This window comes from Colossoma macropomum, unplaced genomic scaffold (genome assembly GCF_904425465.1).
Source record: "Colossoma macropomum unplaced genomic scaffold, Colossoma_macropomum, whole genome shotgun sequence".
In the NCBI taxonomy this organism is placed as follows: domain Eukaryota; kingdom Metazoa; phylum Chordata; class Actinopteri; order Characiformes; family Serrasalmidae; genus Colossoma; species Colossoma macropomum.
In genome coordinates, this window is record NW_023494799.1 from 31613686 (window position 1) to 31626398 (window position 12713).

General features: G+C 39.4%; 1 protein-coding gene across 1 annotated transcript in view; it reads left to right on the top strand.

Moving 5' to 3' along the window:
* Positions 1 to 4458: 4458 nt before the first annotated feature.
* shroom2b (shroom family member 2b) overlaps positions 4459 to 12713 on the top strand; it is a 42787-nt gene continuing 34532 nt past the window's right edge. Inside the window, exon 1 of the mRNA XM_036586413.1 lies at positions 4459 to 5304. Coding sequence (XP_036442306.1) covers positions 5089 to 5304 — 216 coding nt within the window. The 5' untranslated portion in view covers positions 4459 to 5088. The remainder of the gene's footprint in view (positions 5305 to 12713) is intronic.

Here is a 12713-nt window from a genome sequence, read left to right on the forward strand (position 1 = left end):
ACCCATAGAGAAAACGGGAACATGGCAACAGCAGCGCCAGAGGGGGAGACCGCATAGTATTTACTTCTGGCGAACTAACATTACGCTCTGCGATTATAAAAAAGCAACATGTCGTTTATTTCTGTTATATATATATGTTCAAAATCGATGTAAAAACAGTGGTCTCTCTTTAGGGGCGACTGTGTAATCATCTCATGGCAGTCTTACGGCCCCTCCGAAGTGATGGTATCTTCCGTCGTCTGCCTCAACAAAACGAGAGTATGAGAAACAGGAAATGGCTCAGTCACGTGTTAATGTTGCTGCTTGGACGCTTCTCGTTGAAACAGTTGTATTTCACTGTTGTCGCGGTGTTAATGACGTCCTTCAGCTTTTAAAATCATATTTTAAGGGTTTGTTTTGTAGTCAGTCATAACAAAGAGCATCTGTCGAATATGGTATCGTTTAATTGAGGCTAATTTCCGTGTTGCATGTGTGACAGAAACTGTAGTGTGAGCCGGTGGCCTATCAGTAAAATCAAGAAATCAGCTCATAGGAGATGTTTATAATCATAAATGCAATAACATTCATATTAGAAATCTTTTACCCATAGTCTAGTACACCCCCAGGGCAGAAGTTTTGGAGAATCTCTTATCTTGACATCTCTTTGAAAAAGATTTGGACATATTCTGATTTTTTTGTTCATAATATCAAAGAAGTACACTTGAAAGTTTTATATAGGCCCAGGTTTTATCCAGGTAATGTATTACTGAACAAATTTTTAATGGTCCCGTTAACATCTCCTTCTGCTTACATCAACACAAGTCTTTGTAACACTTATTCTTAAATGTGGTTGTGTTTCATGTTTGTGGAGAAAAATTACACGTATTATTTTTTTCAATTTACAACAAGCTTGTTGATATGACTTTATGGTATTGCATTTATTTTGTAATACAGGTTGTAAACATATGGATGATGCTATGTGATGCAAAGTAAACCCCAGAAAGCAGATTTTTTTGTATATCTTGTATGTATGGATAAGTATCTGGTAAAATTTGAAACTTCTAGAATTCTGAATACCATCTTATCTGCTAATAAACTGATTTGAAATGTTCCTCCTGTTTTGTTTTGTTTTTTGTTTCTTATTTTATTCCTTGATTATTGGATTGGTAATTCTGTGATCCTTACATACATACAACTGATATATTGCGAAGAAAAATCAAAAAATCATATTTCTTCTAGGCCACCTCAAAATCAAGGTCAGGCCTGAGCACGCAACTGAAATATTCAAAACTTGTCTAAATTGCTTAAACAGAAGTCACTTGTTGGCAGCTTTAAGTGATCATTTCTTTAGAAAGACGTCTGGCATGTTCATAGTGGTGATGATAGGAACCAGACAACTGGAGAGTTTAGTGATTCTAAAAACTACATCAGATTACCTTTTCCTAGTTTTCAGTCAAGGTTTTAGCTTAAAACTAATTTAAATACATTCATGGTGGAGAGATACATGCAGGGCCTTGTAAGGCAAAATAATCCCCAAAGAAAATTAATTATTTTAAACTATTTTACTAATATCAGCATTACATATAACAGCTCAGTCTCGTGTAGGCTCACTGGTCATTTTGAATATTACAAAAAAAATGTTTTTACTGTAGCTATCATGACACCTGGTTCCTATCACCACCACTGTAAAGAAATCAGAGTCTGTAAGCTTCTCTACAATAAACCATTTCACGTCAAACCACTCTGAATGACTTTGCATCTGAACTGATTTATGCAGAATCTTTAAAAAACTCTTTAACATATATAAATGCAAATATGCCAAGTGTACGCTATGCTTACTTTTTTCAATGGCACTCACTGGGAAAATGAACATTCTTTATGAAGTATCAGTCATCATTAATGTAAAGGTTTTAGATTTATTCCTCTGAGATGTTTTTCCTCAGTTGTGCCCACAAAGGGCTATGAGATGATATAATGTAAAGGCATGGAGTTAGAATGTGTCACATATAATCCATAACAGGAACAAGACACTTCATTTGAAAGGACATAAATGTATTTATTTTACAACCCCATTTCCAAAAATGTTGGGACGCTGTGAAACATGTAAATAAAAACAAAATGCAATGATGTGCAGATCATTTACACCATATATTTAATTGAAAATGCTTCAAAGACAACATATCAAAGGCTGAAACTGAGAAATTCTATTGTTTTTTGAAAAATATATGCGCATTTTGAATAACAACACATTCCAAAAAAAGTTGGGACAGGGGCAGTAAAAGGCTGGTAAAGTTGTGTAATGCTTAAAAAACAAATGGTGGTTTGTTGGCAACAGGTCAGTAACATGATGGGTATAAAAAGAGCATCTCAGAGAGTCTTTCAGAAGTAAAGATGGGGAGGAGTTCACCACTCTTGTAAGACTGCACATCATCTACAGTACATAATATCATTTAAAAGATTCAGAGAATCTGGAGAAATCTCTGTATGCAAGGTACAAGGCCAAAAACCAGTACTTGCTGGCCATGATCTTTGGGCCCTCAGGCGGCACTGCATTAAAAACAGACATGATTCTGTGGTAGAAATCACTGCATGGGCTCAGTAAAACCTCTGAAAAACAATGTCTATGAAAACAGTCCAGCACCGCATCCATAAATGCTAATTAAAACACTGCAATGCAAAAAGAAACCATATATAAACCAGATCCAGAAATGCTGCCGCCTTCTCTGGGCCAAAGCTCATTTAAAATGGACTGAGGGCAAGTGGAAAAGTCTCCTGTGGTCTGACGAATCAACATTCGAAATTCTTTTTGGAAATCATGGACACTGTGTCCTCCGGGGTAAAAACAACTCAGCTTGTTATCAGTGCACAGTTCAAAAACCAGTGTTCATGATGGTATAGGGGGGCATTAGTGCACGTGGCATGGGTGACCTGCACATCTGTGAAGGCATCATAAATGCTGAATGATATATATTGGTTTTGGCAACATATGCTGCCATCCAGACAACGTCTTTTTCAGGGAAGGCATAATATAAAGGTTTAACAAATGGGTAAAATAGTGCAGTTGTCATGTATAAAACTGGGTAAACAAATTACATGGAGTTACTCTATTCTCATGATGTCTAATGCATTCTATGTCAACAATTAAACACAAAAACAAGCAATATGATATGTGGTGATAGATAATAGTTAATGAGATAGTAAAACAATTATAAGATTAATAAGTAATGTTGATATCAATAAAAGGTAATGAAGGTTGCTGTGAGGCTACCTGCTCCATTAAGTGCTGCTGCACCCCAACAGACTCCTTGTGTCACAGCTCATTGTGTTTTCACCAACACCGTCCTCTCTGTTTTAACTTGTATGACAATGCAATATTGCTGAGGAGGGAGATTTAATTGAAAAAATTATTAGTAATATAGGCTGCAAACTTTTTAAAAAAACATCCTGCTGTCCCACAAAAATGATCTTGTGTAACTTTAAAAAGTTACACCCCCCATTTTTTCACATCAGTCCTTCAAAAGTCAGATATTATTGGTAATGAAAAAAGATGGAAGCTTGACTATTATCTGATATTGCTGATACTGTGATGTATTTGGAAAATATTATCATATTCAGTTAATATTGAACGAACACTAATTTGACTGAATTGTTTCAGTTGAGTGCAGCTGGTCCTGCAGCAACCATTTAGAAGAAATAGCACACATACCACATACCATAAAGAAAAAAACATGTGCAAAAATATTAGCTAACAATCTTATTGTACACATTCACTTCACATCAATTTAAGTGTTAATTTGTGACATGATGAACGCAAAGCAGCCATATAATGATGAAATTCAGCAAACGAGACGAAGACTGGACAGTTATCACTCCATTTACATTTGTGGTTTAAAATTTGGACATGAGAATAACAGTGTTAGTAAAGAGATTAATACTAAGGTCACTAGAGTGATCAATAAAAACACTTGTCTTTGTACTGGAATGCAGGAAGATTGGAATAAATGATGGAAAGCCATTTTTCAGTCTCAGTCCAAAAGGTTCTTACATAAATATACAAAAATAAAATGTTCAGTGGTTTCACTCTGTCAATGACAAAAAATGAGTATTTTCAAAAGCAAATCTACCAACATCCAAACTCCTGACACACTTCATATATAATCGGACTGAACACTTGAACATCCATACCGTTGTTTAAACCATTGAACATTCATTTGCCTCTTTTGCCTGCAGATCACTAAAAATAAAGGAATAGAAAAGAAAAAAGAACAGGAGGGACATATCAAATGAACTCATAAGCAGATATGATGGTAATTAGAGTTCTAGAGGGAGAAACTATTTTCACCTCTGAATAAAATAATAATGAACTCAGTGACGCAGTAACGCGTTTTACCAGCAGGTGGCGGTGCTGAGCGCGCAACAGGTCACTGAGCTTAAAGCGCCTCTGCTGGTGGAGCAGTTCAGCTCCGCTGTGGATGGACGGAGAACTTCGCGACAAGTGTCTGCTGCGAAAACGTCCTCACTCGCTGTATCTACAGCCTTAAAGTCTGTTTGTGGAATCATATTCGGCAGATTTTGACTTAGTTAGGCTCTCCTGTGCTTTGCGGTCCGCTTTGGCTCGGTTCATTTATGGACTTCCCCTGAACTGTCAGAGCGAACAAGCTGGGATTACGGTAAGGATTTCAGGTTTGTCGGGATATTTTTCCCACTGGATTCCCATATCGCCATATTTATGCCCGAGAAGGGTTTTTTCTGGACCATTTTGAATTCATTACGACGTTGAAACCCAAAACTTGTGGCGTGAAGATGATGATGCAGGTGTTAATGTAGGAGTTTGGCTTGAGTGAGATGAAGAAAAACGCTTAATGTTTTGTTATATTTCTAAAAGCTGCCTTGCTGACCGATACAACAACACACAAGACTCACAACAGCAGCAACCTGTTATATAAAGACCCTCAGTGCCATTTTATTGGCACAGTCCTTCTGATCTGCTGGGACCACTTTTAGTGGGACAACACTTTAAACCATCTGCCCATGGGACCTTTTTGGTGGGAGCACTTCTCAGCTTCTGCTTTACGGGACCACCTTTAGTCTAAGAACTTCTTGTCCACGATGGAGGTTGTAGATCCAGCTCCACACTTTGAGGTTCTGTCAAGAGAGCACAGGACATTTGGGGATCCGGAGGAGCCGTGGAGGAACCCTGAGGAGAAGAATGGGACCGATGGAGAACAGTGGGAGCTGGTGGACGTGGTTCTGACTGGAGGAGCACCCTGGGGTTTTACCCTGAGAGGAGGGCTGGAGTACCAGGAGCCTCTGATAATTACAAAGGTACAGCTGCCACAATTACACCTGGATGACTTTCACCCAGTCAGTTTGTTAAGTGCTCTTTATATAAAGCTATATAAATAATCAGGCATAACATCATGACCACCTCCTTGTTTCTACGCTCACTGTCCATTTTATCAGCTCCACTTACTATATAGGTGCACTTTGTAGTTCTACAATTACAGACTGTAGTCCATCTGTTTCTCTGCATACTTTGTTAGCCCCCTTTTACCCTGTTCTTCAGTGGTCAGGACCCACATGGACCCTCACAGAGCAGGTACTATTTGAGTGGTGGATCATTCTCAGCACTGCAGTAACACTGACGTGGTGGTGGTGTGTTAGTGTGTGTTGCGCTGGTCTGAGTGGATCAGACACAGCAGTGCTGCTGGAATTTTTTAACAACTCAGTGTCACTGCTGGACTGAGAATAGTCCACCAACCAAAAATATCCGGCCAACTGCGTCCTGTGGGCAGCGTCTTGTGACCACTGATGAAGAACTAGAGGATGACCAACACAAACTGTGCAGCAGCAGATGAGCCATTGTCTCTGACTTTACATCTACAAGGTGGACTGACAAGGTAGGAGTGTCTAATAGAGTGGACAGTGAGTGGACACAGTGTTTAAAAACTCCAGCAGCACTGCTGTGTCTGATCCACTCGTACCAGCACAACACACACTAACACACCACCACCATATCAGTGTTACTGCAGTGCTGAGAATGATCCACCACCCAAATAATACCTGCTCTGTGAGGGTCCATTATATTTATGACTAAATTAATGCTCATTTGTGCCAACCAGCCCGAACACAGGGTTGTTTGGCATGTGATGGAGATGGAGATGGTGGGCACAACTTTACAAGGCTGTAGTTTCAAGGAATGAAGGAACATTTTCATTTTTTCATTTTCAGAGCCTTTTATTTAAACACACAATGATAAACAAATAAAATTGATGCATCAATCAAACATAAGTCTTCATTTATTTTGTTATTGGCTTGTATTGATGAACAATAAGAAGATAATGTGAAATGAATAATATGAAAATTAAACTGGGCCACTTTACCAATTAAAATTTTTAATTAAAACATCATAATTCATCATAAACAAGCTTCTAAATAGTAGTCTTGTCAAAATAAAACTGATATGAATGGCCACATACCTGCCTGCACTTCCAAACCTTTATGTAATTCTACAAAACAGTTCATATGTTGTTTAGTACGTGTGCAGCATATAACATAAAATTAATGTACATTTTTGACAATAGCCCTACACTTGGGCAGGCTAACACATGTGCCAAACAACCCTTCCCACTTCAGGACACAACTCTGTATTTACTTCATGTTAACTAGCTACCATTACTTATCCTTGTCTTTCAAATCATATATAACAATATAACTGATTGACATTTCTACAAATTAAAATGCGTCTTAAAATATATCTCTTTAAAAAAGGAGGTTTTTTTGTTTTAACGTGGAAATTAAAAAAATGTTATCCCCACCTTAAGAGATTGTAATGTTCAAAGTAGTAACGTAACGTAATGAGACGCAACGTTAATGTAGCAGCGTAATGAGAGCTCAACAGGCCCAGCGGTGACGGCAGAGGGTTGGGGTTGAGGGTGAGAGGGGCATCATTGGCCCATTGACGTTTGTATCACGATGTGAGTCTCGGTTTCAGAATCGTAACACCCCCCAACATTGGTCAAGAGGGCAGTCCTCTACTGATCCAGGAGTTACCATTGTGCCAACCAATCCTGTCCACCCTCCTGTTTATCAGCTAAAGTTGCAACATAACTGATCGTGGGTTTGGAGCAAAAATCATTCCACTTCCGATGTTGACGGATTCTGACCATGCATCACTAATTTCAAGAGAGAAAAACTAAACAGAACAGCCCGACCAAAACAAACGGTCAGGCATTCCTTTAGTATAGAGTAGCAGCACTCAGGACGCATGGGTTCATTAACTCTATATTAAATCTCAGACAGCGTATAGATCCTCCAGTATGTATTTACCTTCTTCCATGCCATATGGAACAGGTTTTGTTCCTTTGGTCTGAACTGGCTGGGGACAGCAGTGCACTTCATTCTTTCACACCTCATAGAGTGTTTGGTTTGAAAACATGACCCCATTTTTCTTCTCTTTGGCACATAGCGTTCTTATTCGAAATCTTTTTTCCGCAGCTGCTCTCTTGTGAGATCCAGAGGTTTTTGACATCTAGATGTTAGACTGAAGATTCAAAGCCCCCCAAACCTCTGTGTGTTATGAAACAAAATTTTCTTAGAAGATTTTAGCTGGTCTGCTCTCTCTAGTGGCTCCGCAGTTTGAGTATCAGCTGAGACTTTATGATGAGGACAGTTAGGGGTGGATAATATGATTGTCTGTTATTGTACGTTATGCTACATTGTGCTTTTATGAGTATTTTGTGGGTATTATCAGTACTTCTGTTTTTCTCAAGCAGTTTATTTTTGTAAATGTTCAATTCAGTAACTCATATTTTCATAGAAAAAAGTGATTTGATGCGAAATGATCCTTTCACAGCGGTGGTGATAGGAACCAAATGGACAAAGTTATTAAGACAGTTACTACACAAAATGATTATGAATTTGTAGCCTTGTTTTGAGGGAAGGTTTTTGTTGAAAATGTATTTTTTAAGATCCAGTCATGGTAGAGAAGCACATGCTGCTGACTCAAACAATTTAATTATAACCATTGCTTGACCTGTTTTTTCCCCATTTCTGTATTTTAGTGTTTTATACTAACGCTGTTTGCTATCTGGTGTTGACCAGAGGAGGATGGGTTCCCCTTTTGAGTCTTCGTTCCTCTCAAGGTTTCTTCCTCTTGCTTATAGTGAGTTTTTCTTTGCCGCTGTCACCACTGGCGACACTAATGGGTGCTTGGACCCAGATTTTTCTGTAAAGCTGCTTTGTGACAACACCTGTTGTAAAAAGCTCTGTATAAATAAACTTGGACTTTGACATGCAGTGTACACCGATCAGGCATGACATTATGACCACCTCCTTGTTTCTCTGCTCATTGTCCACTTTATCAGCTCCACTTACTATATAGGTGCACTTTGTAGTTCTACAATAACAGACTGTAGTCCATCTGTTTCTCTGCATACTTTGTTAGCCCCCTTTTACCCTGTTCTTCAATGGTCAGGACCCACATGGACCCTCACAGAGCAGGTACTATTTGGGTGGTGGATCATTCTCAACACTGCAGTAACACTGACGTGGTGGTGGTGTGTTAGTGTGTGTTGCGCTGGTCTGAGTGGATCGGACACAGCAGTGCTGCTAGAGGTTTTAAACACCTCAGTGTCACTGCTGGACTGAGAATAGTCCACCAACCAAAAATATCCAGCCAACAGCGTCCTGTGGGCAGCGTCCTGTGACCACTGATGAAGAACTAGAGGATGACCAACACAAACTGTGCAGCAGCAGATGAGCTATTGTCTCTGACTTTACATCTACAAGGTGGACTGACAAGGTAGGAGTGTCTAATAGAGTGGACAGTGAGTGGACACAGTGTTTAAAAACTCCAGCAGCACTGCTGTGTCTGATCCACTCAGACCAGCACAACACACACTAACACACCACCACCACATCAGTGTTCCTGCAGTGCTGAGAATGATCCACCACCCAAATAGTACCTGCTCTGTGAGGGTCCATGTGGGTCCTGACCATTGAAGAACAGGGTAAAAGGGGGCTAACAAAGTATGCAGAGAAACAGATGGACTACAGTCTGTTATTGTAGAACTACAAAGTGCTCCTATATAGTAAGTGGAGCTGATAAAATGGACAGTGAGCGTAGAAACAAGGAGGTGGTCATAATGTCATGCCTGATCGGTGTATAAATAGAAGGGCCTGGGTTCGATTCCCCGGCCAGGTGCCTAGGGTCCTCTCTGTGTGGAGTTTGCATGCTGTCTCCGTGTCTCTGGTTTCCTCCCACAGTCCAAAGACATGCTGTGAGGAGAATTGGAGATGCTAAATTGTTCTCTGGAGAGAAAGTGTTAACTTATTTCCACTCAGAACATCAACCGAACATTTCATTTGACCAGGGACGCCCAAAGATTTGCATACAGTTGTGTGTTTCCATTTTATACATTGCAACCCTGGTTCCTGTCACCACCAATGAAGAAATCTGGGTTGTTAAGTTGTTTACAAAGCACCATTTCACATCAAAACAGTCTGAATCTGACTTCATTTACATCTCAATCAATTATGTAGACATTTTGAAACTCCTTTAAATGTGGCCCTGGTGTTTTGCTGGTGCAATCGAACGTTTTCATAAAATACAGAACTAAAAATCATAAGACACGTTGTATATTATGAAAATGTCATCAGCATCATTGTGATGTTTTATTTTTGCCATGTCGCCCACCTCTAAGTACAGTACAGTGCTTCCAGCAAAATGTCTGGCAGGGCAGTGCTTTATTAAAGCCTCAGTGAAAGCCTCTGTTATGCAACAGAGCACGTTTCTCTTATGAAGAGAGGCAGTGAAGTGTTGTATTCTGTGTCAGGGACATCAGATATTGGAGTGGTTGAACTACATTTTAATCATAATGGGGTTCTGTAGACACTTGCTTATCCAACATTTCTTCTAAAATCAGGGGTACTAATAGGAGGTGTGTCGCCCCTTTGCTGCAGTACTGTTCTGGAGAGACTTTACACTAGATGTCGGAACATTGCTGTGAGGATTTGATTGCTTTCAGCCACAAGAGCGTTAGTGAAGCCAAGTACCAATGTTGGACGATTAGTTCTGGATTACAAATGTCACTCCAACTCACCCCAAAGATATTGCTGCTTCCAGGGGGTCTGTATACCGCTCTAGCTGACGGTTGGCATTGGGCATGGTGATTTTAGGCTCATATGCAGTGCCCCATTCTATTGACAGTGCTTTTCTGTGTAGATTATACAGGCTGTATGTGTGCAATTGAACACCTGTGTCAGCAACGGGTGCACCTTAAAGAAGCTGAACTCACTATTTAGAAGGGCTACTTTTGGGTATACAGCATAGGTCACAGGTTGGGTTGGTTATAAGTAAATCTCCTGGAGTAGGTTCAATATTCGTAAAATGTTCCTAGAAGAATGTCATAAGGAAATTATTTGAGATATTGCCCACATTCAAGATGCTTCTAATTGCCAAAATGCCATTTCTTCCTGCAGTGAGATTTGTACTTACTGTAAAGTCTCCTACATGAGGGAGTTTGAAGGTGGTACGGGAGGCTCCAGCCGTGTCAGGAGCTGCTGAGGAATGTGTGCAATTTCTGTGATTCTCTGAATGTTTTGTCTCAGCGGTAAGAGGCCCGTGTGGAGGTCTGAGGAGCCGTAGCAGGATAAATTTAGTTCTGGATTACAATATGAAGCTTTCTCAAGGTAATACTAACAATGTTCCTCACACTGTTCTTGTTTCTGGACACAGGTCATGGACATTTGATTGCATGTTCTATTGAATTCTAGTAGCTTAGCAAACACTGAATAGATTGATGATGTTCTTAGGATTCGCATAAATATACATTACGATGGCTTCCCTGATAAACCTGTGTGCATGTCTTGTAGGCCGGCACTTTGATCTCATCTAATGTAGTAGACCCGCAGGTTTAATGTGTCATGGTAATAACTAGATCAATATAACATTAAAGGGCTGATTATTTACTAAAAGTAGTGCTATTTACTATCTACAGACATTTTGCGCTGGTGGGGGTGGTCAGTGCAGCAGGTTATGTGCTAAGAGCTTTGTTGGAAATCAATACAGGTGTAATGTTGTAATCAGCTTATGACCAGTGCAATATAAACCTTTTTTAGTCGTTTTTCTCTGGTATTTTTGTATGGAAGGCTTTTTTTTGCAGGGTAGGAGAAAAAAGCATTGTTTTCTTGTTTGTGACAGCAGTATGTCCATATTATGACTTATTATGTCAAAAGTTTGACTTTCCTTCTCAAATGACTTGTTTTCTCAAAATAATTACTCAGTAATGGCTCAATGACAACAGGTGACCTTTTCTCTCCTGGTAGAAACAGGCTTCCTTTTTGTTGGACGGCATCTCTAAGCACCTCCTGTTAGCAAGAAAATAAGACAAGCTTTCATAATCATCCAGTTAGTATTTGTAAGCTGGAGTAGGTGGTTCATTACACTGTATGTCCAAATGCTTGTAGTCACCTGTTCATACTGCATTTCCTCTTACAGTAAAGGTCCAGTGAGTTTGTCCCTCTTTGCTGAAGTAACAGCCTCTAGTCTTCTGGGAAGGCTCCCTAGATGTTGGAACGTTGCTGTGAAGATTTGATTGCATTCAGTCACATTAGTGAGGTCAAGCACTGTTTAGTTCTGAATCACTCCAACTCATAACCAAGGTATTAAATGGAGCCCCATCACTCCAGAAAATGCAGTTCTACACACTTAAAAATGATGGTTCTTCAAAGGTTCTTTAGTAAAGAAAATGGTTCTGTGCAGAACATTTTTCTATTTGCATCATGAAAGCGTTCTTCTGATTGATGGAGAATATATTGTATATGGTTTTATAAGGAGTCTTTTTGAAAAAGGTTCTCTATAGCACCAAAAAGCGTTCTTCTATTGTTCCAATGTCAGGCTTGTTAAAATTAGGATCCCTTTTTGATGCTATATAGAAACCTTTTCAAAACGTTTCTGTGCATGAAAACATTTGGGATTGGTTAAATTGATGTGATTTACTGTGATATCAGTGTTGCAAAGGCCATCATTGCAATAACAACTAACATTTTTTGTGCAGCTCTTGTGTCTTGCTGAATAACTCTACTCCTAATCCATAAAACTAATCATGATTAAAAAGAATTCAAATCATAAGCATCATCGTATAGCTCCAGTCAAAGTTCTGGGTGTAATTATAGGATTTATTCTTCTTCTCCATCATTGTTTGGACTGCCACCGTGTCCACAGTGGAGCAAGCTCTTGCAAAATAGACAAGCTGGCTGTAATTAAAATTCCTTACATATTTTTGTCTTTTCCTGGAAGTGTGTGCTTTATATCCTCGAAGCCTGAAATCCTGAACAGTTTCAGCACATCATTTTTATATCTCTGAGTTTTGTATGTATTTTATTGGATGAAATGTAAATGCGTGGAGCTTAATTTACTTCTTAAACATCAGTGTAACTTCATGAGACTTAAATCTGAATGACTCTTTCATTGTTACAATGTGTGTATCTGGATAAACACTGATACCACATAGATCACAGAGTTCTCAAGGCTGTTTATAAGTGATAGTGATGAGTTCAGTGACAGCACATATTCAGTGACAACACACACTTGTTGTCACCACAACTAAAAACTGCCTGGTCTTCACTGAACCGCGTAGTTGACTCACGGTCATCCCATAACCACTCTCTGTCCAGAACCACAGCCTTGGCTATTTTCAGAACGTGGCCTTTCAGCTCTCAACAGACACTCA